The sequence below is a fragment of the Bufo bufo genome, chromosome 4 (genome assembly GCF_905171765.1).
Source record: "Bufo bufo chromosome 4, aBufBuf1.1, whole genome shotgun sequence".
Taxonomy (NCBI): Eukaryota; Metazoa; Chordata; class Amphibia; order Anura; family Bufonidae; genus Bufo; species Bufo bufo.
The window spans coordinates 263,285,348-263,312,568 of record NC_053392.1 but is presented as its reverse complement, the minus strand read 5'-3'; the positions used below and the strand labels follow the sequence as shown (position 1 = coordinate 263,312,568).

At 44.2% G+C, this 27,221-nt stretch overlaps 1 protein-coding gene across 1 annotated transcript in view; it reads right to left on the bottom strand.

The window, feature by feature from the left end:
* The window catches only part of AGPAT5 (1-acylglycerol-3-phosphate O-acyltransferase 5), a 64,181-nt gene that overhangs the window by 9,790 nt on the left and 27,170 nt on the right, over positions 1-27,221 (bottom strand). Inside the window, exons 5-6 of the mRNA XM_040428549.1 lie at positions 10,855-10,945; positions 4,436-4,597 (exon numbers count right to left, since the gene is read on the bottom strand). Coding sequence (XP_040284483.1) covers positions 4,436-4,597; positions 10,855-10,945 — 253 coding nt within the window. The remainder of the gene's footprint in view (positions 1-4,435; positions 4,598-10,854; positions 10,946-27,221) is intronic.

Here is a 27,221-nt window from a genome sequence, read left to right as displayed (position 1 = left end):
ACTGGACTCAAGTGTGAAGGGTGTCATCCAGAAGATCATCCAGCCATCCTCCTGAGGACAACACTACAGCATGCTGACCGAACCCAAAGTGAAAAGAATGTGGATATCAATTCTAATTCTTGGCTTCCTTTCTCTGTGTGCTTTGTGTCCTTTCCCACAACTTAATACTGCTATTCAGGATGAAGCAGCAGTAAACATGTAACACAGGAAGTTTTCTACTGAACATGTGTACTTAGAAAATCAGAAAAAAAATGTTACTAAAAACATCAGACCCTTACATAACAAATGGGAAGAGGATAACCCGCACATAGTTCTCATAGATACAAATGGTGAGCTTCGTTCAATAAAACTAGACAAAGAATATGGTAGATGAGAACCCAGGTGTCACAATGGCTCTCTAACTTTTCTGTACTTTAAAGCTGGTCCTACATGTTTGATCTACCCAGACCGAACCTGCCAATTTTCGGCAGGTTTAGACAAGCATCTAATGTGGATGAGGCCTCCCGACTCTACCACAATGGCTGATGTTGGGGAAAATGAGGATCAGTCACATTTGATTTCAGCATCCGACTCCCCTTTGTTCTCTGGGGCATAACCTTCTGCCAGAAGTGTCCGGCAGCAGCATTCAGCTGTGAATATGGAGTCTCTGATCATTTGGAATCCATTGGGTCTGATCAAATTATGCTGACCTGTGTATAATATGAATATTAGTCTGGCATGTTTGTTTGAGACCTTGCCCATTTTGGTCTGATGGAATGAAAAAAGAAACTGGTCTGGAATACATGTGGAAAACTTTGTCCATTTTATCTGATAGAATGAACCAAGACATGCCTGAAACGTGTACAAAGTATTATCCCACTTATTTGACCTGAAAATGAAATGTTTTTGCAAGAGGGTGAACTATTGTTTGCCAAGGTTAACTTGGGATTCTGATTTATTGCGGATCTGGGAATTGGTTCATAACATAAGAACAAGATATACACAGTGACCACTATGGATTGCATAAGCTGCCTACATTCCAATAGGGGGTGAAGCTCTTTATTCAACTGGTATAAAAGTTGGGACTCTTTCCCAAAGCATTTGGAGTTCACCTATGAGGGGGGCCTATGACACAGGCTCCCCAGTTGTCAGAGGATGTTAACTCAATTGGTGATGTAAGTACATTTATTCTGGATGTAGTCAGGATGAAGTGTAATTAGGAATGTGTTTTTTTATCTAACCCTTATTCTTTGTAAGTTTTCTATTCTTTGTATTTACCCAATTTGTAAAAAAAAAAAAAAAAAGAAAAAAAGACATATTTGCCCAATTATCACTATTACCTTTACTTATATATTTTACTCTTCTTAAAGGGGTTATCTAATTTTTCAAACAGCCCCCCCCATGTGCCGGGCCCCTCACAGGTAATATACTTACCCCCCTTCCGGCTCCACTCCTGGCACAGCCGCTGCTGCTTCTCCATGTAAATCTGCTGTCGGGGGCAACCAATGGCAGGCAGGGACGGGGACAAGCCTCCCTAGCGTCACCTGTTCTAAAGTTGCGAATATAGTGACGATATTACGATTTTTAGGACAATTTGTCTAAAACCCCCTTTACCTCATGTGTATGGCTAGCTTCAAAGCCCTGTTCACACATTTAGGACTTGATAAGGATTTAGGCACAGATTCCGCACCTAAATCCTCATCAATACAAGATCCAAAGTTTTTTGGAGTATTTTATACCGCATTCCTGTAAATACATTCATTCTTCTTGTTGATTTCATATGGAGTCCTCTATTAGCCAGGATTAGTATATCTGCCCAGATGTGTACAATGTTTTCCCAAGAAAGCTGCAATATCTTTTTACACCAACTGTCATCAGTTGCAAGGAGGAAAAAAAACAAAACAAAAAAAAAAAACACTACAAACACCACCACAAGACTAAGGGCTTTGTTCACATTTGCGCCAGGCAAGCCAGTGAGAGATCCATCAACCAACCAGTAGCGTTCCTTTCCTAATATAAAAACAATTTTTTTTTTATTCCCACGCAAAGCAGATGGGAGGACTTTAGACTTTTGTCAGCAAATTTAGAGTGTGCTGACATAGCTGCTTTACAGTCCGTACCTACAAGTGTTAATGACCTCAAATAGAGACCTATCTGCAGCTTTAAATGTCACTGCCTCAACAGGTAAACTACAATGAAAAAATATGCGTTTATTAGCGGAAATTACAGACAACGCAATGTGTGATACATTGTACAGTATTCTACACAAGAGCAGATTTCATCAGACGTATTCAGTGTAGAGTTATCTACTGCCAGGAAAATAAACGGATTTCAAGAACTAATCTTTTCTTAGCTACAGTATAAGTCAAGATATGAAATACTTGTCAACGCAACCATAAACTTAATCCCAATTCCAAACAAAATGGAAGAACTGGCAGAGAAACGCGTTCTGGACTTTCTTTTTGTAGCGAGGAGCAACCTGAATATGGTTAGAAGATGCTATATATTTACACAGCACTTTAATGGAGCTAATAACTCAATGGAAATTAACGTCAGGCAGTGAACTGCTCCTTCTGGAGGACACTTGGCACTAAAGCCCACTGTGATGTATCTTATTTAGAAGAAGACGCTTCACTAAAGGATTTACAACCGATTACACAAAGCAGAACCTTTCTGTGAGAAGCTTATGATCCTTCTAAAGAATGTAAAGCAGAAATAAAATACACCACCATAAATCTACAGTACAGCTAAATGTCTACCCAACCCTTCCAGTGCATTACAAGATGCGTAGTACGCTACGGGCATGAGTAACTTTGAAGGGGTGAAAAACAGGGTTTTCTTTCATTGAGAAAATGGTTGATTGATACGAACGATCATTGGAAGATCACACAATTAAAGATGATGCTCAGAGATCAGATGATCACACCAGTCCTGCTTCCCCCAGCAAAACGGCTGTTTGCTAGAAGTTGCAGGCTGTTCGGCACTTCCCCTGCAGCAGGGGAAATGTAAGGTAGTATTACTTGGTGGCCATTCAGAGCAAAGGCAGGCCATGTAATACAAGAATGACTGATTTCTACCAAAACAGGAGTTGCTCGTAGAGAGTGGATCTCCATCCTGAGGTAGGGACCCCCTCTATGATGACCATATGCCTTAATAGGACATATAAACAGGTACTGTTTTAATAAGGCATCACCTTTAAAGGGTGTCACCTTTAAAGGCATAACAGACCATTCATATTGGCTGGTAGGGCTTGAATGGTCTATTAAAACAGTACTCTTGTTAATCCAGTGCTACAGTCAGCAGAAAAAAATAATAGTATTCACATATGCAAATGAGCTGTTCAGAGGGTGGGCCTTGCCCCGCGGTAAACCATCTGTCCCTCCCTGTGTCTATGAAGCTGCTCGCTTTCTTAGGCGATTGACAAGGCCAGGCATTTGAATCCTGCTCTCACCTGGCCCTGCGATCTCGCACCTGTGTTGTAGGGCTGGGCAATATGGCCTAAAATCTATATCGCGATATAATTTGAAGCATGTGTGATATAACAATATATTATTTTCTTCTGTATGTATACAAATTACATGGCTGGGGGACATGGATGATGATGGCCAGCGCCATCAGCCCTATGCCATTGCCAGTTTGCAACCATCATCATGTCCCCCAGCCAGCGCAATCAGTCCCATGCAATAGCCATCCACCCCCCGGTAGATTCGGGCCCCTGCTAATATACTTACTTTTCCTGCAGGGTGCGCGGCTGGCTGATTGAATCCGCAGGAGACGGACGGCATCTTCTTCCCAGCATGCACTGGGAGGGACCCGACGTCACACACAGCGTCAGCCAGCGCGCTGACGATGTGTGCACTCAAGGCCCTCAGCGCGGTGCAGAGTCGGAAGGCCACGGAGCGGTGAGTGAGAAGCTTCTTCAATTCACTACCACTCTGTGGTCATCTATCGCGATATGGTGATAACTAAAACCTATATAGTTGCCCGAATTTATGATGATATTGTTTATATCGCCCACCTCTAGAGTGTGCTCTGAACAGCACATTAGTATATAACAAAAACATCATGAACAAACTACTTTTTCTACTAAGTGCCACTATGGATTTACAATAGACCATTCAAGCCCCATCAGCCACCATGAATGGTGCGATATGCAAAATCCTGCTGACAGACTCCTTGTAGGGCTCTATGCTCCTGCCATATTATGCACTGTACTGGATGCATGCCCATGGCTTACACTTTATTAGCTCTGGCATTTTTGATGCTTTTCCTTATTATAACCTGTTCAAAAAGGGAGAATCACCTGCAACATTAGATGTAAACCTCACTCAGATTATGTACAGACTGATGAACGGCGCATGGAAATGGAAGCCTCTACATATCATATTCTTCAAGTTCCCCTATGTCAATGCTGCAATAACCCAATGGGACATCTCAGTTCCACATATTAATTTACCTGTCATGGAAGGTGCTTCTATCCTTTGGCCACTCTGGTTAGTACTCTTTTCATATGCAACGGTCACATCATATACAGCATCCAAGTAGTCCTGCATGGTCTCAATCGCTATGTGAGCTGCTTTAACACGAGGCGTTAGCACATGTTTAAGAACTGGAAGTCCTAGGAAGACACATTGCACTATACAATTAGTTATGGAAACAGCATATTACTTTTTTTTATACATTTTTTTTTTATACATTATTTTTTTTATATAAGTTGTGGGCAACCAAACAAAAATAAATCACAAGAAAAAGCCACAAATTTTTTTCTCTCTTGCCATTTGCTGTAATGCCATATACATGGAGGCAAACTAGATCCATGCATAAGTAACCTCTGTCAGGAAATGGTCTTTAATCAGGATTTTACTCTTCATTAGGAATGGATCACTAGAACTTGAAAGACTTAGGCCCCTTTCACACAGGCGAGTATTCCGCGCGGATGCGATGCGTGAGTTAAACGCATTGCACCCGCACTGAATACCGACCCATTGATTTCTATGGGGCTGTTCACATGAGCGGTGATTTTGACGCATCACTTGTGCGTTGCGTGAAAATCGCAGCATGCTCTATAGTCTGCGTTTTTCACGCAACGCAGGCCCCATAGAAGTGAATGGGGTTGCGTGAAAATCGCAAGCATCCGCAAGCAAGTGCAGATGCGGTGCGATTTTCACGCACGGTTGCTAGGAGACGATCGGGATGGAGACCCGATCATTATTATTTTCCCTTATAACATGGTTATAAGGGAAAATAATAGCATTCTGAATACAGAATGCATAGTAAAATAGCGCTGAGGGGTTAAAAAAATAAATAAATAATAATTTAACTCACCTTAATGCACTTGATCGCGGAGCCGGCATCATCTTCGGTCTTCATCTTAGCTGTGTGGAACAGGACCTGTGGTGACGTCACTCCGGTCATCACATGATCCATCACCATGGTAAAAGATCATGTGATGGATCATGTGATGACCGGAGTGATGTCACAACAGGTCCTGTTGCTCCACACAGCTAAGATGAAGACAGAAGGAGATGCTGGCTCCGCGATCAAGTGGATTAAAGGTGAGTTAAAAATTTTTGTCATTTTTTTTTTTAACCCCTCCAGCGCTATTTTACTATGCATTCTGTATTCAGAATGCTATTATTTTCCCTTATAACCATGTTGTAAGGGAAAATAATACAATCTACCGAACACCGATCCCAAGCCCGAACTTCTGTGAAGAAGTTCAGGTTTGGGTACCAAACATGCGCGATTTTTCTAACGCGAGTGCAAAACGCATTACAATGTTTTGCACTCGTGCGGAAAAATCGGGCGTGTTCCCGCAACGCACCCGCACATTTTCCCGCAACGCCCGTGTGAAAGAGGCCTTAAAGGGGTTGTCCAGCATTATTAAATTCTTTTTATTCATCGCCCACCGGCCTGGTCCTAATTGCTCTCTACTTCCTTGCTAAACACACGGTAAATAGCAGAAAGGCCACTTCAGCCAAACACTGGGAACAGGAGGAGGAAAGCAACAGAGACCAGGGAATGTCAGAAGCAGTGGGGGTTTGGTGAGGTTGAGTACGGCTTCTTTTTAATTTTTAAATCAATGTGACCCATGTAGAAAAATGTAATACTGTTAAAAAAAAAATTTAAACTTAATTTTTATTTTCCAGGCATACAATAAGAGGATTCAAGGGCTGTCGCCATCTCGCCATCTATGGTATCTTATCTACAGGATATGCCATAAATGCCAAATTAGTGCAGGTTGCAGACTCTCAATAAGGGGCCGCATCTTGAGAGGGCTGCCTCTCTCCATACACTTCTACGGGTGTGCTTACGTGCCTGTGATTCTCACTGAAGTGAACGGAGAGAGACACCTGTGTGGCCACTTATCCATTCAAGGCAGTAGTGAGATAAGACCCGGTATGGGAAACCATCGTACATTAATGGCATATTCCATGGATAGATTGGAATAAACCTTTGAAGGACTTGTCAACTCCTTTGCCATTGATGGTCTGTCCCCAGGATAGGTCACCAATTAACATCTGTACCCATCAGCTGTTTCAGAGTAGCTCTGTCTACTATGTAGTGGACAGAGTCTGATACTACAGCACGGCTCCTACTGAAATGAATTGGAGCAGCTCCACATTTACAATCTACACAATGGACTCACCTGTGTAGTTCCGGCACAGCTGATTGGCAGAGGTGCAGGGAGTCGGACCCCCAACGATCATATATTGACGGCCTATCCTGAGGATCAATCGTAAAGGAGTGGACAGCCCTTTTAAGTAAAATCATATAATTCCACCTTTAGAAGTAGAAGGCCAGAAGAGATGACTATTCCCCTTTAGTAACCATCACATATAGAGATGACAGTATACAGATGTGGGAATAGAGCCCTCATATGCTTACTGCACCTAGATATGAAATCAGTAATATTAAACAGACCTAGACCTGTTTTTGTGTTAGATGATGACTTGGTTACTAATTTATTACTGTCACTTGAAGGTTAGTTGAGGACAAGTTTGTACGATGAATGCACAGACTGGGGTGGATTCGAACGTACTTTCTGACTGCGCATCACTTTGCATGTGTGCCTCCCAGAGAACACTTTTTAATGGTTTATTTTCTAGCACAACATCCTGCAGAGATCTGCTGTGACTCCGATATCCTGTTTTAAATAGCTATTCCATGTTCCTAAATATAAAAGGCTTTAGTGCAGAAGTATACCAGGCACTGACAATAGTTCTGAGAATGCTTGTGTTCTTCAGCCAAACTGAGTTCTAGACCAACACAAACGTGCTTGAAATGAGATGGTCTTTGGCCACAGAGCCAGACAGGCTCTCAGCACGTATATGGCGAGTGTACAAAGAACACGGCTGGTGTTCAACATGGTTTACTCAAGAGAGACATTTGTGATGAAACGTTCAGTAGCTTCACCTACGGCTCTTTTTTGGGGCTTTCTAAGTTAGTTTACTGCAGCATGATGTGAAGAACTGCTTGCTACCTGTTAGGGTGTGTTCATAAATGGCAGATTTGCTGCAGAAGTTTCTATGACCGTCTTATTCATCTGACTGGGGCTTACAGAAACCCATGCACATGCTGCAGAAACAACCACATGTATGGAACAGATTTGCAGACACAGACATTTGGCCACATGTGAACATAGCCTTACTGGAGTGTAAAAGCTTATGGGCACCTCTGGGGGCATTTTATTATTGCATTCTACTCATTTCCGGATAGAAATATATATATTTTTTAATTGGTCTTTAAAATGCCTAGCAGTTCTTGTACTACAGGGGTTACCCGAGAGTATCTGCAGACTGTCAGTTTCTCTTTACATGGAGTCCCGTCCTCCAGGAGAGCTGCTTGCCCAGTTTGTAGCCCTGCCTTACCATAAATACCCCTGCAGGCGATTGTGCAATTAATTAATATAAATAAAACCTAAGTAGATTAGCAGCAATGCATTCCTAAGGCTACTTTCACACTAGCGTTCAGAGCGGGTCCGTCTGATGTCTGCTCAGACGGATCCGCTCCTATAATGCAGACGTTTGTATCCGTTCAGAACGGATCCGTCTGCATTATAATTTGAAAAAAAAACGAAGTCTGAAAGTAGCCTGAACGGATCCGTCCAGACTTTACATTGAAAGTCAATGGGGGACGGATCCGTTTGAAGATTGAGCCATATGGTGTCATCTTCAAGCGGATCCGTCCCCATTGACTTCCATTGTAAGTCTGGACGGATCCGCTTGCCTCCGCACGGCCGGCGGACACCCGGACGCTGCAAGCTGCGTTCAGGTGTCCGCTCACTGAGCGGAGGCTGAACGCTGCCAGACTGATGCATTCTCAGCGGATCCGCGTCCACTGAGAATGCATTAGGGCTGAACGGTCGCGTTCGGGGCCGCTCGTGAGCCCCTTCAAACAGAGCTCACGAGCAGACACCCGAACGCAGGTGTGAAAGTAGCTTAAGCTGTATTCCAAATATATAACAAAAGAAGAGACTCAATGGCAGTACCTGACAGCCCATAATAGTATAGCTAATTTCTATAACTAAAAAGCCAAGTTAGGAGGGCTACTAATTGTACTAAGTAGGCACCCCGCGGCGGGGAGCCCCCAGCGCCCACCCCGTGCCTCGGAACGGAGCCCAGGGAGGCGAAGCGCCGCCCGAGGCCCCCCGCCACAGGCAGCATAGCCCCAAGGGAAAACCACCCAGGATTCCACCCCCCCCCCCCCTTTTCCCGTCGCTGCTGCTAAACCAATCCAACCAATGAATGTCACCAGAGGGCCTGTTCTTGAAAGGTGCCTACGCTGTTTTCAAAAAGGACCAACAGCTTATCTCCACATATCACTGGTCACCAGCTATATCCTCATAGATCTTTAGCTTATTGATTAAGGACTTCCATTCTGGGAAGGTAGTGGTTTTTTCAGATCCCCAATTTTTCGCTAAAAGTGCTTTTGCTGCCAGAAAATACTTTAAGCAGATCTTTCTGGCTTGAGCAGGTAGATCCGTAGTTGAAAAGTCCCCCAGAATTGCTTGAATTAAGTTTGGTTCCATTCTGATGTTATGGACTTTTCCCAATTCTATGTAGATCCGGTGCCAGAGGTGCTGGATCCCCAAACAGTGCCACAGTAAATGTGTAGACCCGGCCCCCTCTCTAACGCACTTCCAGCATCTACCCTCTGTTTTTTTTTTTCCTATTTTCGCTAGGAGGGCTGGAGACTAATAGAGACTATGGACAATTTTAAATTGGATAAGTCTATACCTATATGAAATTGATGCTAATTTAATGTTCCCCAATTCAGATTATTCTCTTCCCCTAGTTCATCTCTCCATTTTGACCTACTCCTAAACTCGGTGACCCCAACTAGAGCTTGTCAGATCTTGTCATATACCTGCGAAAGAGAAGTCCTGGACCCATAAGATTTAAAACAAAAATCAACAAAAGTGTTTTCCCTAATATCAAATACTTTCTTATCTACCGTGTGGATAAATGTGTAATAAATTAGTGCATATCTAAACTTGCTTATAAAAGATATTTCGGTGTCGTGTATTAATTTTTCTAATGGTAATATTTTCCCATCTACTATAATATGTGAAAGTCTATTAATCCCACTTCAAACCCAATGTTCATAATCAAAGAATACAAAAAATTCTTTTAAATTCATATTATGCCACAAAGGCGTATATTGAGTGGAATAAGTGATCTTCAAAATACTTTTGATTTTATTTCAAACCCTGTGAAGAGTATTACTTATAAGACCGTGCTTCCCTCTATTTCCTAAAAATCCAGTATCCAAAATATTAAAAATATCCCTATATGGTCCCGGGAAATCCCTCACAATAGTCGAAAGATGGTGGTCACTCCCATCATCCAAACACCAACGTATCTGTGATGCCGGATAATATCCCTGAAAGAAGGGGAGGGATAGGCCTCCATCCTTCTCCGGAGTAGTAGTAGAATAAATAATAATAATAATAATAATAATATTATTTAATAATAAAAATAATAATAATTATAATAATAATTATAATAATAATAATAAATATGAAAAGTGCCCCCCAGGTGTCCATAGCCTTTAAGCTACCAACCATGTCATAAGGAATTCCAGAGCTTGTTGCATTAGATTATATAACATTTTATGTGTTTGGGGTAGCTGCATCTTGGGTATTCTGGTTGGTTAAAGTTGTCCCCTATCCACAGATCGGGGATCTTACTGCTGGGACCCCCATCACTCACAAGAACAGGGGCTCTGCAGCCCTCCTGAAAAGAGCGGAGCAGCCGGTTGCACATGTGCGTAGACAATCCATTTGTTTCTGTGGGAGTTCTGGAGATAGAGTACAGCACTTCAAACTCAATGCCGCCCGAATCACCGCCGGACCCCATTATAGCCATTGGGGATCCAGTGATAAAGTGTAGAATCTGGCAATGCTGGATCCAGCTAAATACTGCGGGCTGCTCTCAGATCAGCCTGCTGCAGATGTGAATGTACCCTAAAAGATTGTTTAATCCTGTTCAAAAGAAAAAGGTTTTCATCAATGTCTATACTGAAGATATTAACAAGATAGCATCAAAGTCCCTGCAGACTGTAGATTCGGAGGTGCCCTATTACATCAAGTGACTTTTGCAGATCTTTGGACTAGAGAGAGCTCACCACCCTGTTATTGAAACCATCCTGACATGACTTTATGTTGTTAGCTAGCTGGGGGTAGTTTTTAAAAGATGGGTAAACTGTAGCCATAAAAGACAAGTGAATAATCAGCAACTGGCATTAGTGCCAAGAACCAGCGCCACTGCCCTATGTATGCAATTCCTGATACTTTCCAGGTGCTGTTAAATATTCACAAGCAACCGATGTCATTAGATGAATTTCACTTCTTGTGCTCTTTCACAATTGTACCTTCTTTCATAGCAAATGCTTGACTATCAGCAATAACCTTGGGTATATCAGGATTGTACCGCGTTCCTTCCGGGAAAATCACAAGGTACATCTGTAAAATAGAAAATACAAGTCATTGCTGTGCTTAATAATGTCATTGTAAGAAGGGCAGACAGTAAAATTTTACAATAGTCACACTTCTCAAAATGACATGGTCTTTAAATAATGGCTGGGCATCACCAGCAATGCCAACAGGCTACATATAGAATGAATGCAGTAGCTTCATGGCAATGTCCGCATTTCACTCCACAAAAAACAGATACCTTCCATGTGCATTCTGTGTTTTTCGCCCCCCTGTTAATAGAAAGGACTATTCTCATCTGCAACATGGACAAGAATAGGACCTGCTCTATATTTTGCTGAATGGTCACACGGATTAGCAAAAATATATGGATGTGAGCACGTCCCCAAAGAAATGAATGGGTCAGTGTGCAAAAAATGCGAATAGCACATGGATGAAAAATACAATCATAAGAATGATGCCTTAAACAGGAAACAGTGGACCAGCAGAAGCCTTCTATGGAAGCCAGAAATGGAGTCCGTGGAGAACAAGCATCAATGTGCTTTATTAATCTCATGAACATAATGCAGACCATTTTAAAAATGGCACACCCTGTAGGGTGGAGGTTTTGGGAGATGTTACGCTAATAAGCAGTACAAATAAATGGCTGATATACGGTTATTAAAAAAAAAAAAAAAACACATTCATAGCCTAGAAAATGCCTGCAAATAGCCCATACTCAGGATAAAAAATAAATAAAAAAAGCATATAGAGTGAAAATATATACTCGAAATACTTTATTGTCACATGAAACATGGTGTCTGAGCTGCAGGCAGTATGTTATACAGCAGGAGGAGCTGAGCAGACTGATCTATAATTTCATGGGAAAAGCTGTCAATCACTGATAGGACCGCCTCCTTGACTACAAAGCCCAGGATGAGCAGGAACTTAAATGAAAGAAATACAAGTTAAACTGAATCTTTCCCCATAAAACTATATATCAGTCTGCTCAGCTCCTCCTGCTCGGTAACATGCTGCCTGCAGATTATTTTGAATTTATGTGGCGACAGGTTTCCTTTAAAGGGAGATGTCAGAATTAGCATTGCTAATAACCTAGGCTTAAGCTTACATAGATATTGCATACCTATGAGACATCGGCGCATGCGCAGTAGAGGACGAAGGACAGTGCCAGGCAGAATGACTAATGACTGGCCTTGTCTAGGCAAATCATTTGCATATTTTAAAAAGACCCAAAAGTCTTAAAAATCTATATTTTTTTTTTACAAAAACCACTTTGCACTCAGGTAAATTTGTTTACATAGTTTACTAGCAGTGCTGATGCTGACAGAATCCTTTTAATATAGCTCTTCAGGAGGTTTTTCAGCCGAGTGTTGGGCTGAGAGTACAAGAAAACCTGCTGTTAAACACATGGACAGAGAACTCGTTATTAATAACCCAATCAAACAGTTGGGTGCTGATGGGCTGTAGTATCATACAGAGTCTGACTCTGGACACTATGCAAAGACTTATCCCAGTACAATTCTTAGAGAATGCCAGGTCTTTTCATCTACAAATCTGCCTCCAACTGTTTATAGGCCATGTACACCTTCGGGGCCAAAACTTTTTTATGATTGTATTTTACTTATTTGGGGCTAAAAATCTTTTTTTCAATTGGTCTTTATTACTGTTTTTCTAGCTGTGTGTATCCTACTTTCACTTTGTGGCAGTCATCTAATAGCCCTAATCTCTAAATTACTAAGAGGTCATAAACACTTATTAAAGGCCACATTCTTATCAGTAAGATAAGGATTGGGCTTTGATGAGAGTTTATAAGGTCTGAGAGCAGGGATAAGGAGCCTGTCCGCAAGCTATCTGATGGAGCAGAGAGAAGATTCAGATCCTGCTAGTTGAGTATCTCAGCTCTGTACAGAGAAAAGGACTTATTTTTTTTAATAGAGAAATTAAAAAAAGATTTTTTAGCTCATAATGGAGTACAAAGCACTAATAAAAAAAATCTAAACTAATTGTCCCCAAAAGGTGTACATAGACTAATTACATTTCACTTGGTGTAAAAGAAAACAAAAATATTTTTATTCTTTCAAAAATAATAAAAAAAAACAGAAGGAGCACTGCCCTATATACATAACCAATGATTAGGCATTTGGAAACTGTATCCTAGAAATACAACAGACCACCTCAGTGATTGTTATATCTAAATTACTGGCCTGTTGGATACATAGGACACAGAGGTCAGCACATACACCCAATGGATATTGGTGTATGTGAATAAGGCCAATAAGTAATGGCTAAATTGGCCACAGTTGGCCTAGTTCCAACAAAAAAAAAAGTGTGTGTAAAGACCAGCTGTGTCAGTAGAGATACATATACTACCGCACTGCAAAGCACTAAGTGTCAGAGCGGGGTCAGTGTAAACATATTTATGGGAGGCTAATTTCCACCATACAGAGGTAGCCTCCACTGTTACCACTTGGCCTATGAGACTCAGTATACCCCTAATGTTTGGAGCCCAGTGTGGTGCTCAGAATGCAATAACAAGTGGGCGGCACATATGCAAACTGTTGTAATTCCTACACCGTTCACCTGATTTGGATGTAAATACCCTCAAATTAAAGCTGACAGTCTGCAGTTAAAGCACATCGTGTTCGATTCATTTCAAATCCATTGTGGTGGTGTATAGAGCCAAAAATGTTAGAATTGTGTCGATGTCCCAATATTTAGGGGCCTGACTGTATAGCCGGCCGTTCTGGGGATAAGCATAGAAACACCGCTGCTAACATCAACAATTGCTAATCCCGCCGAACACATTTCCCATGTCCCATATACTTGGACACTTCTTCAGTAGCAAGGACAAGCAGTACTGAGGACAGGCAGGTAGCGGAACTTTAAGCCGAGATGCGGCATGGAGCTGCACATGTTGCGTGCAGCATCCCCCGGCATTAGTATGGCCGTGTGCTCCCGGCCTTCCTTGCTCTTTAAATAGGGCTGAGCAATGGGTAGGTACCAAACACTATCAATCAGAGCGGGTTCCGGAGAAGAGGTGGGTAAAGAAGATGACAAGTGCACCTTAATTCCTGAAGTGCTCCGATATAGTTATAGACATAAGTGTCTTCCCAATCATTATAAAAGATAATAAACAGGGGAACTTAAAGTGGCTAAAAAAAGGCCAGACATACCTAAACTCAGGGGGAAAGGGTGGGGAGCACTCTGAGGAGGCTTCAAGAACATTGTGATATTACTCTGATATTAATATCACAAGAGTAGGGATTGTGATACAGTAACTTACTCTACCCTACCACTACAATACAAAAATATATCTAATGTTTAACTAGTAATATATTAATTTGAATCTATGTTAACTCTGAGTTTAGGAGTCAAGTGGGAGGTCTTAACCAGTGCTCGAAAGCCTTTCCTGTACATGCATAGATATGTCAATCACTGGTAAGACCGCCCACTTGACTCCTAAGGTCAGAATGAGCAAAAGCTTTTCTTACAAAACTACAGCATATATCAATTTGCTCAGCTCCTCCTTTTCTATAACATGCCACTTGCAAATTGGACTGCATTTTCTTGGTGACGGGTCCCCTTAAATGAGGGTGGATATTAAAAATAAAAATGAGATATAAAAGGCTGCACTCATGGTGCAGAAGCAAATAATAGTGCATCATTTAATCCACTGATGGAACGCTACACCTTCGCATAAACCAGCATCTCCAACCAGCAATGGCACGTGTATGCATCTCTTAGGGCCCACTCACATGACAGTAAGGGCTCTGTGCCTGTACTGCGGACCACAAATGTCTAGTCTGCAATATACGGACACGTGCACTTACTGCTGCGGATGCAGACCCACTGACTTTAATGGGTCCACCATCGCCAAGATATACGGCCGGAGATAGGACATGTCCTTTCTTTTGCAGAATGGAGGCATGGATTGAAAGCACACGGAAGCAGTTCTGTGGGCTTTCGTGTCTGTGTCTCCACATTGCAAAAGAAAGGATATGTCCTATCTTTTGCCATACCTGGCAGATTGCAGACCTATTCAAGTCTATTTGCGGTCCGCAGCACTTAAATCAATTTTCTTATTTTTACTAAACAACCTATAAAAATACCAAGGAATAAGGGAACTGAATGCACAGCTATTAAAGGGGTTATTTGGAAATTTATATCCTCAGCATAGGTCATGAATATCAGATCGGCGGGGGTCCAACACCTGGGACCCCTGCTGATCATTTGTTGGAATAAACCGCTCCACAAGTGCCACAGCACATTGGTCACATGGCCTAGTTGCAGCTCAGCCCCATTTTTTAAGTCAACAGGGCTGAACTGCAATACCAAGCACAGCCACTATACAACGTACAGCACTGTAGTTGGTAAGCTCCCGGGAGCTGGTTGCGCTTACCAGAGTTGAAGTGAGCGCAGCAATTCCCTGAAACAGCTGAATGGCAGGAGTGCCAGGACTCGCACCCCTGCCATGTGATAATGATGACCTATCCTGATAATAGGTCATCATTATCAATTCCTGGATAACTCCTTTAATATATACTGATTATCGCTAGGATATGGCCCTATTGTCTGATAGGTGCGGGTCCCACCTCTGGGACCTCAAACTGAGTCGGCAAAGTGAAGGAGGGTGCACCGCGCATGTGCGGCAACCCTCTATTCATTTCTATGAGGCTGCTGAAAATAGCCATTTCTGCCGGCTTTACTGAAGTGAATGGAAGTGGTGGCGGCTCATGTGCGGTGCGCACCCATTCATTTCTATGGGGCCGATGGAAATGGCTATTTTTCAACAGCACCATAGAAATGAATAGAGGGTGGCCACGCATGCGCCCTCCTTCACTTTGCCGGCTCAGTTTACGGACCCGCACCTATCAGACTGTCTGAGATGGGATTACCCCTTTAAGTACAGCCCCTTGGTCTCTTTTCATTTAGCATATTTATAAAAACATGTTTTTTCAGGTTTGGAATATTTTCTTTAACCATAAATTATAGTCTCACGTTTTAGTCTGTACCCTTCAGCCTTTGGAGTTCCCCTAAAGACATGGTGTGCAGGCCGGGCTGCAACAGATGTGCAGTGCAGTGAGGTGGCTTGGCATATGTGAGGAGCATGCAGAAGTCAGAGCTCGGGATAAGGGGGGTGGCATCGGGAAGTGGCAGGTGTGCTGCATGATAAGACAGCCCTGCTGGTCACAGTTGGTGGACATGGTGTGCAGATGTGAGCAGTGTTCTTCGCTGCACTGAATATGGTGGGCAGGCAGGCCAGGCAGCAATGGATGTGAAGCATTGTCAGGAGTCTACAACCTGGTGGACTCGCTGCTCTGGACATGGTGGGTGGGGGCCAAGCAGAGGCTTCTCCCTGAAGCCTGCCAGACTCCCTGCTCTGGACAAGATAGGTGACATTGGGCAGCAGTAGGTGTGCTGCATGATGAGACAGCCCGGATGGTGTGGGAGGCCTGAAGCCTGCTAGACTCCCTGCTCTGAGCACAGCGGGTGAGGGGTGGAAGGCTTTTTATTGCGGCCTGCTTTGATACTGATGAAATATCTTTAAGGCTACTTACACACTGACGTTTTGCTTTCTGTTTGTCAGATCCGTTCAGGGCTCTCACAAACGGTCCAAAACTGATTAGTTTTGCCCTAATGCATTCTGAATGGAAAAGGATCCGTTCAGAATGCATCAGTTTGCCTCCGTTCTGCCCTGGAGACGGACATCAAAACGCTGCTTGCAGTGTTTCGGTGTCCGCCTGACGATGCGGAGGCAAACGGATCCGTCCTGACACACAATGTAAGTCAATGGGGACGGATCAGTTTTCACTGACACAATATGGCACAATAGAAAACTGATCCGCCCCCAATTGACTTTCAATGGTGTTCAAGACGGATCAGTTTTGGCTATGTTAAAGATAATACAAACAGATCCGTTCTGAACGGATGCATGCGGTTGTATTATTGGTGCGGATCCGCACCAAACGCGAGTGTGAAAGTAGTCCAAGATGGGTCATCAATAATATTGGTGGGGGTCTCAAAGCTGGCACCCCCTGCAACCAGCTGCAACAGGAGCCACAGCCACTAGAACCAACACCGTAAAACTGATGAACATTTACATTCTATCATGTTTTTATTATTTTACAAAGGTCTTTTATAACAAAGGGAAAAAAATATAAATAAATTACAACCAACACAAAATAGGAAACCACTTTTACTCATTTATTTTCAGACCAATTAGCTAATTTAAAGTGTACCTGCCATTCCAGTTTATTTTAATATAGTGTAGGGATTGTTAAACAATTTTGTAATATACTTTATTAAAGATTTTTTATTTACTCGAAAACATGGTATAAAGCAAAGCTGCTAAAGGGAATCTGTCTTCAGTCTTCATCCATGTTCATCATGGAAAAAATACAGCAAAATATTGTGGTAAAGAAAAGGGCCAATAAAAGTGCAAAGTTTATAAAAAATAAATAAAAATCTGGTCATTAAAAGGAGTTTTCCAGGATTATCGCCCTTTTTAAATGACTACATTCCACGATCTTCCCAGTCCCTAGCCCGTTTACTTTTGTCTGGGACACAGACGGAGTAATGTGCACACATCACTGCTGATTCACATGCTGCTCATGGACATATCACTGCTGAGGCCAGCCATAGGCTGCAGCAGCACACGACATGTTCGTATCCCGAGCAAAAACCGGGAGATCGCCAAAAAGGCAGGGTGCTAAAATGGCAAATATGATTTTTTTTTTTCTTAATTAGGTACAACATGCTTTGGGAGCTAGTTAACAAGGAATAAAATCCTGGAAGACCCCTTTAAGGTCTGGTCATTACAGTGGTTGTCAAAGTTAAAATAATACATCCCCAGCAGTGGTAAATGTGACCATGCTATTGTCCTTCCCGTCTGTTTGTTTACCTGGCTGCAGCAGTGACCATGTCATCTCTGGCCTCAACAGTCGATGATTGGCTGAGCTATAACCTGATGTGTACGGAATGTCACTGCTGCAACCAGGATGATGACGTCAGCACTGCAGGGCTGCAGTTTGATGCTGAAAGCAGCGGGGAGAAGAAAAAAAGAAAGGGCAAGTATGACTTTGCTTGTTATTTTATCACATTACTCCGGCTTAGAATGTATTAGTTTAATTGGACAACCCCTTGAAGGGATTAAAACTAATTGACAGGTAAAGTGAATTGCACTGATGGTCTTGTCAAGGGGTGGGATATATCAGGCAGCAGGTTGTCAGTTCTTGAGGAGGACGTGTTGGAAGCAGGAAAAAGTGTAAGGATCTGAGTGACTGACATTAAACAAGCTGTGATGGCTAGACAACGAGGTCAGAGCAGCTCCAGAACGGCAGGCCTTGTAGGGTGCACCAGCTATGTGGTTATTAGCATTGACAATTGTGGAGAGTCATGCCTAGGCAGTCTGGTCTGATCTTGCAGATCTACTATAGCACAAATTGGTGAAAAAGTTGCTGCTCCCTATGCAAAGATCCATAAAAAAAAGGCTTCTGGAGTGATATCCCAATGTCTAAAAAAATGTTCTGCACTCCATTTTATCATTATGTTTTATAAAGTTAGTATTCCATATAGATTGCAGACTGTCTGAGGAGATGAATTATGAAGACAAATGCATAGAATGCAGATACATTGAAAATGGGTTTGAAGTGTAATTTTGGAAAGTGCGTAGGTTATAAACTCACCCTTCCATCCAACAAACATGCATAAGAAATGTTCACACGCAATTTATTTAATTCCATGTGTACGTCAAGCCAAGACCAAAGAACAGCTTATGTGAATATTTAAGGAGTCTGACCAAATCATTTTCACAGAGTTATTTTTATTTTTTTGCTGTATTCACTGTCACATTTAACATTTCATTATGAAAGCGCCTTTCATATAAGCACAAATCATAATGGAAAATATCAGGATTGACATTACACTGGTTGCAGTTTCATATTTCATAGATAAAATGTGTCAGATATAAAGCCCTTTGTTGCTAAACTGCTCCCAATAAGTTTCCATGATATTAATCCCGGGCTAATCTGATTTACTGAGATATTAATATTATTAGGGAAAATAAAACAACTGGGATTTATCAAATGTTGTCAAGTCATACATAAAGCCAACAACACCGAGAGATCACTATGACTTCAAGTATAAAAAGTTAAAATAATGTGAAGAATTTCGTTACAATCTTCAGGAAAAGTCATGGGAAATGTCATCTGGCACAACAAGTACACAACTATCAAATTTAATATACTTCGTTAAAGATGCTGAAGGAAAATCAACATTCAGCTTTATTACAGAACAGAAGAACAGAGGAGAACATAATGTCCATTTCATTTGCTAGAGGACAGTGACTTGTTGGCATCATGTTGCCTTCAGATGTCACTGCAATCCCAAGCAGGTACTTTATTGTCACCATGCTTAATAGCACCTACCGTATGTAGGGTCTTCCAAGGCTCACCATACACATTAGCAGTTGGACAAACCCTTGTTTGGCCAACAGCCATCTCTCCCGATCCCTCCATACATATACACACTTGGCACAGCCAATAGGGAAAAAGGAGATTTCTGTATAACTTACCAGTAAAATCTCTTTCTTGCTCTTCATTGGGGGACACAGGAACCGTGGGTATAGACATGTCCTCTAGGAGGCATTGACACTAGTAAAAGCTGTTAGCTCCTCCCCCGGCAGCTATATCCCCTCCAGCCTGGAGAGAGAGCTTCAGTTTGTGTACAAGCCGTAGGAGAAGCAAGCCAACCAAAAGAGAAAACTTGGAACACCAACCATGCCAAAGGACCCAACTGGGTCCAAACCAGCAACAGCTACAACTGTGGCCGGACAACAATATTGGGTGGGTGCTGAAGGTCGTCTGAGTGGCAGTGACCAAGGGACGTCTCCAGGAAGGAGAACGAGGTCAGCATACCACGCGTGACGGGGTCAACTCGACTGCGTGACGGGGTCAACTCGACTGCGTGACGGGGTCAACTCGACCGCAGAACCCTGGGAAGAAGGAGAAGAAACACGTAAGGGGGAAGAACTTCCACCAAGGAGAATCAGGGCGTCCACGTCGCATGCTTCAGGAACTCTGGCTCTGGAGAGAAAGGTGGGAAGCTTTCGTGTAGATACCGTTAGCACACCCAGACCAATGGAAGAGTCTCTGTAGGAGAAGGAATGTGGAGGGCGCCACAGCCCACCAGTCGGACCGGATCGTGCCTGGAATGGAAGGCCACCAAACTAAGGGTCCATTCACACGTCCGTTGTTTCTTTCCTGATCTGTTCCGTTTTTTGCGGAACAGATCTGGACCCATTCATTTTCAATGGGTCCTGAAAAAAAACAGACAGCTCAATGTCTGATTTTTTTTCAGGACCCATTGAAAATGAATGGGTCCAGATCTGGTCCAGATCTGTTCCGCAAAAAACGGAACAGATCAGGAAAGAAACAACGGACGTGTGAATAAGGCCTAATACCCTGTGCAAATGCAGATGAGGGAAGGTAGCAACGTAGGAACTACCAAGGCATGCAGAATGGCTATGAACCTTGAGCCAGAGGAGGAAAAGACAGAAGAATAGGCTAGGTTTAAGCCCATTCCCCGTCTGAGACTGGCGCTATACAGAAGTAGCCAAGGATTAAGGGGCTGTGCAAAAACTTCGCCTGAGGAGGAAGCCAGGCAAGGGGAGTCACACTGTATTGGTAGCCCCATATCCCCGCAGAGGAGGGGGTCACCCGCAGAGGCCACCGAATTCAGTGTTAAAAGAGTCCACCGCCTGACAAAAAAGCTGTGCAGAGCTGTGAGCAACACCGCTCCCACAGCAGTAGCCAACGCTTGCCCCGTCAGCACAAAACTGAAAGGGAGGCCTGAGACTATCTGTAGAAGCCATGTACCATACTGCCCCAGTTAAGTAGAGTTAACCTTAATACGCTACCTGGAAGGGCGCAGAACAGGCGCAACTGCCAAGCTAGCGCCAGGGTAGGACCCCTACCTGAGGGGGATGTCCCACTGGAGCGACCACGAACTCGAGCATTAGAAAAGCTGCACCTGTGGAGTAGAACAAGCTGTAGGAGCTAAACCTGAGTGCCAGCATAACCACTTTCCCAGGGAAGGGGGAGTGGTGGATAGAGAATACGGAGTCAGTGAAAAACACTCAATTCGCTGGAACGTACTTCCCATAGATGTGCAATGGTGTACGCACTACGTATTGATGCGGACAAAACCATGACCGACTGGAACAACGGAGGCCCATGGAGATGGGGGGTCTCTAGGACATAAAGTGATGCTAGGAACCCACTGAGAAGATAGAGGATGTTATAATCATGCGCGAAACCAGCACCAAAGGAAGGAATAGCCACAGTGTCCACTGGTGGCACCCATATAGCACCAGGATAAGAGTGCCGGGCACCTGCGAGTACCGACTGTTGCCACGCCCCCTTGGAAATAAGCAAAGGCACCTAGAGCCGTGGTGCCGCAGAATTGCAGCATCCGAAGAAGTTTAGTTATTCCCTGCTATTGGATCACTAGCGGAAGGGGGTAATGCAACAGAAGCACGGAGATGTGTAACACTCCGCCTATGGAAGGATAGTGTGACAGTCTGAACCGTATTCAATGGTAGTGCAATTAGCTACCTAAGGAAGGTGTAAGCATACGGCAAAAGTACTAGCCAGTCGTAGGGAGAATACCCCACCTATGAAGGGGGGGCGAATGCCCACGGCGAGAAGTAGTGCATATGGGAGGGTGTGTCTGAGAGTAACACAGGGAGGAAGGGTGGGGTTGCGAGGAGAAAAGATGCGCTGTGTTCCGCTCGCGCGTAGGTCTACTCCTCAGAATCTTGCCCCTGGCAGTTGTGGACTGCGCAGGTGGGGACTTATCAACCAAACTACCCAGGGGGTGGGATGGGAGCTTGTAGAGGTCCGTCTTCCGGATTGCGCAGGCGGTGCAGTATCAATCAAGCGACTCCGGAGGTGGATTGCATAGGTGGAGAATTATCCCCCAAACGACCCGGGAGGGTGGATTGGGAAGGTCAGAGGTTCTTAATTGAATGGCGCTGGCAAAGAATTATCAACCAAATGACCCCAGAGGGTGGACTGGGAGTCCCAGCTGACCCCTACTGGATTACACAGGTGGGGAATTATCAACCAAACGACCCAGGAGGGTGGATTGGGAAGTCAGAGGTCCCTTATTGAATGCGCTGGTGGAGAATTATCAACCCAGCGACCCCGGAGGGTAGATTGGGAATGTCAGGGGTCCTTTATTGAATGCGCAGGCGGAGAATTATCAACCAAATGACCCCGGAGGGTGGACTGGGAATGTCAGAGGCCCGCTATTGAATTGCGCAGGCGCAGAATTATCAACCAATCGACCAGGAGGGTGGATTGGGAATGTCAGAGGTCCTCTATTGAATTTAGCAGGTGGAGAATTATCAACCAAACGAACCAGAGGGTGGATTGGGAATTGCAGAGGCTCTCCACTGTAATGCGGAGGTGAGAATCATCAACGGCCCCAGAGGATGGATTGGAATCCTTCAGTGGTCCAGCACTAAATTGCGCAGGTGGAATTATCAACCAAACGACCCGGAAGTTGGATTGGGAACATCAGCTGTCCTCCACAGGATTTGCAGAGGAGGAGAATTATCAACCAAACGGCTCGGAGGGCGGATTGGGAACTATGAGAGGTGCTCCTTATCCGAGATAGGACACGGGCCCAGTGTGGTACTGCACAGACAGGGTGGTCTTGCGGTAATGAGGGGCGGGGAGGGGGCCGTATGGATGCACATCCCTTCTGGGTTTTTTTTTTTTTTTTAACCACCTCAGCTCCCCTAGCTTAAACACCCTTAATGACCAGACCACTTTTTACACTTCTGCACTACACTACTTTCACCATTTATTGCTCGGTCATGCAACTTACCACCCAAATGAATTTTACCTCCTTTTCTTCTCACCAATAGAGCTTTCATTTGGTGGTATTTCATTGCTGCTGACATTTTTACTTTTTTTGTTATTAATCGAAATTTAATGATTTTTTTTGCAAAAAAAATTACATTTTTCACCTTCAGTTGTAAAATTTTGCAAAAAAAACGACATCCATATATAATTTTTTCTCTAAATTTATTGTTCTACATGTCTTTGATAAAAAAAAAAATGTTTGGGTAAAAATAAATGGTTCGGGTAAAAGTTATAGCGTTTACAAACTATGGTACAAAAATGTGAATTTCCGCTTTTTGAAGCAGCTCTGACTTTCTGAGCACCTGTCATGTTTCCTGAGGTTCTACAATGGCCAGACAGTACAAACACCCCACAAATGACCCCATTTCGGAAAGTAGACACTTTAAGGTATTCGCTGATGGGCATAGTGAGTTCATAGAAGTTTTTATTCTTTGTCACAAGTTAGCGGAAAATTATGATTTTTTCTTTTTTTTTTTTCTTACAAAGTCTCATATTCCACTAACTTGTGACAAAAAATAAAAACTTCCATGAACTCACTATGCCCATCAGGAAATACCTTGGGGTGTCTTCTTTCCAAAATGGGGTCACTTGTGGGGTAGTTATACTGCCCTGGCATTTTAGGGGCCGAATGCGTGAGAAGTGGTTTGAAATCAAAATCTGTAAAAAATGGCCGGTGAAATCCGAAAGGTGCTCTTTGGAATGTGGGCCCCTTTGCCCACCTAGGCTGCAAAAAAAAGTGTCACACATGTGGTATTGCCGTACTCAGGAGAAGTTGGGAAATGTTTTTTGGGGTGTCATTTCACATATACCCTTGCTGGGTGAGAGAAATATCTTGGCAAAAGACAACTTATCCCATTTTTTTATACAAAGTTGGCATTTGACCAAGATATTTATCTCACCCACCATGGGTATATGTAAAATGACACCCCAAAACACATTGCCCAACTTCTCCTGAGTACGGCGATACCACATGTGTGACACTTTTGCAGCCTAGATGCGCAAAGGGGCCCACATTCCTTTTATGAGGGCATTTTTAGACATTTGGATCCCAGACTTCTTCTCACGCTTTAGGGCCCCTAAAATGCCAGGGCAGTATAAATACCCCACATGTGACCCCATTTTGGAAAGAAGACACCCCAAGGTATTCAATGAGGGGCATGGCGAGTTCATATAAAAAAATAATTTTGGGCACAAGTTAGCGGAAATTTATATTTTTTTTCTCACAAAGTCTCCCTTTCCGCTAACTTGTGCCCAAAATTATTTTTTTATATGAACTCGCCATGCCCCTCATTGAATACCTTGGGGTGTCTTCTTTCAGAAATGGGGTCACACGTGGGGTATTTATACTGCCCTGGCATTCTAGGTGCCCTAAAGCGTGAGAAGAAGTCTGGAATATAAATGTCTAAAAATTTTCACGCATTTGGATTCCGTGAGGGGTATGGTGAGTTCATGTGAGATTTTATTTTTTGACACAAGTTAGTGGAATATGAGACTTTGTAAGAAAAAAAAATAATAATTTCCGCTAACTTGGGCCAAAAAAATGTCTGAATGGAGCCTTACAGGGGGGTGATCAGGGAGTCTATATGGGGTGATCAACCCCGTCATTGATCACCCCCCTGTAAGGCTTCATTTAGACGTCCGTATGTGTTTTGCGGATCCGATCCATGTATCAGTGGATCCGTAAAAATCATACGGACGTCTGAATGGAGCCTGACAGGGGGGTGATCAGGGGTTAATAAGTGACGGGGGGGGGGGTGTAGTGTAGTGCTTGGTGCTACTTATTACTGAGCTATCTGTGTCCTCTGGTGGTCGATCCAAACTAAAGGGACCACCAGAGGACCAGGTAGCAGGTATATTAGACGCTGTTATCAAAACAGCGTCTAATATACCTGTTAGGGGTTAAAAAAAAAAAATCGCATCTCCAGCCTGCCAGCGAACGATCGCCGCTGGCAGGCTGGAGATCCACTCGCTTACCTTCCGATCCTGTGAACACGCGCGCCTGTGTGCGCGCGTTCACAGGAAATCTCGCGTCTCGCGAGATGACGCACGGATGCGTCCAGGAGGAATGAATCGACCGCCTCCAGGACGCATCCGTGCGTTAGGCGGTCGGGAGGTGGTTAAACAAGATGACAGCCTCAAGCACAAGAGGCAGGAAAGGGTTAAATTCCTCCACATGAGGAACATTGCACTGGGAGTGCCACACCCCCTTAGAACTCTATCCCTCCCCAGATATGCCGGCCAGGAAGGGTTACGGTCATCTTCATGACCAGGGGCGGAGCTAGCAGGTTTCTGGGGGAGGGGGAAGAAGGGCGCGAAGTTTTCGCGCCGGAGCACACTCCCCCCCCCCCCCCCAGGGGGACGAAATGCGGCCCAGCAAGCCACAAGGCGGCAATCCAAAGCCCCTGCGCAAGCCGATTATCGCATCGGCCGGACCGCAGAGGGAGCAAGTACCGCAAAATGAGCCCGCCCGGCAACAGACGGGGGCTCCACCCCGCGGGCCGGGCGGATACCACAGCGGCCGGGCAAAAAAACATGTCGGCCGGAACACCATGCGGTGCACGGCCGAGTCGTTCCTGGTGCCGTTTAACCCCTTCCGGAGCGGAGCGCTCTGTGTCCGTTCCGGATCTCTGGTCATGCAGTAAGTGCCGTCCAGCCCAATAGTTATTGTGATCTCCAGTAGCAAGCGTCCCCTCTGCACTGAGTGCACAACAAGGTCTGGCCGTGCGCTCGGCCGCCATAGAAAAACGCCTGCCAGGCGGTTATACTGACATTAACCCCCTATGTGCCGCACTGCTAGGGAAAGAGTGCTAGGCTTCCTGGCTGAATAAAACCTGCCAGAGGGGGAAGAAGGGAATGGCTGCAGGGTGCTGGGCTAAGCCCTGTGCCTTGTTAACCTCTGCATTACTGGCACCAGGTAGGGAGGGAGGGGGTGACCCAGGAGGGACATACTCACCTAAGTCCCGTGTACTCACCTCTCTTCATCCTCTTTACGTCCCTGTCGCCATTTTCACCCTTCCTCTGGTCCAGCAGGGTCACCCTTTCAGCCACTGGCACCGTAGTGGCAGGAAGCTGGAATTAAGGGACTTCGACGGGTGACCCCTTGGCTGGCGGGATGCAGGGAGCGAGGCTGCCCTGGTCCACCTTGTCTTCTGTGGGGGAGGCAGCAGTGCGGGGTGACCGGCACTGGCGTAACTCGACCCCGGGGGAACAGGGAGGCGAGGCGTCCACTGTTTTCCCATCTGAAAAAGGAAAAAAATAAACAAATAAAAAATCTTCAGGAGATCCCTGCAGAGCAGGGAGGTCTTGCCTCCTATTTACACTAGAAAAAACTGAAGCTCTCTCTCCAGGCTGGAGGGGGTATAGCTGCCGGGGGAGGAGCTAACAGCTTTTACTAGTGTCAACGCCTCCTAGAGGACATAGCTATACCCACGGTTCCTGTGTCCCCCCAATGAATATGGGCGAGAAAAGGAGAAGGCTGCTGCCAGCCTTCTCTGGGTAACTTATCTGCTGCCAGACACCTTCCCGAGAACAATGGTCATCTCCTCCAACATCTGTCACTGGAGAGAATTGGGAGGCCTACACACACACACACATTCAATGGTTGGCCAGTCCCCCAATCCCAATGGGTTTGGTCGCTATTTAACTAAAGTGTATGTTCCGCTCAAAGGGGCGATTCTATCCAGTAATAACCCTTTAAGTTAAAGGGTTAAAAAATGGATCATGACAGATCCATCATCTAAAACAGAAGCCACGGTGCCAGTATGCACAGACCTTAAAAACTATGAACACCTTTGGGGGCATTTTTTTATCATGCATTTTACTCATTTTGGCCTAAATACTTTATTAATTGGTCTTTATTAAAAATTTAACAGTTTTTTGTTCTACAGCCCTCACTTTGAGTGTATCTGCACATCTTTCTTATGTACAGCCCTTGGCTCTGAACTCCTGACAGCTCAAACAATTATTATAGCCAACTGAAAAGAATATGGGCCGAGTGCTTCTGAGCCGTCAGGAGTTCAGAGATAAGGGCTACATATGGAGCAGTCAGAGCAGCTGCCTCTGTTAAACAGAAAGTAAGATAGTTTGCAGATACACTAGAAGTAAAGGCTGTGAAACAGAAACTGTTGAACATGTTTAATAAAGACCGATTGAAAAAATTATTTTTAGCCAAAAAGTAGAAAATTCAACAATGAAAAAAACAGGCCTGAAGGTGTTCATAGCCTTTAGGGTCCATTCACACGTCCGTAGAATGGGTCTGCATCAGTTCAGCAAATCGCAGAACGGGTGCGGACCCATTCATTCTCTATGGGGCTGGAATGGATTCGGAGAGCACACAGTGTGCTGTCCGCATCTGCATTTCCGGAGCACGCCCCCGA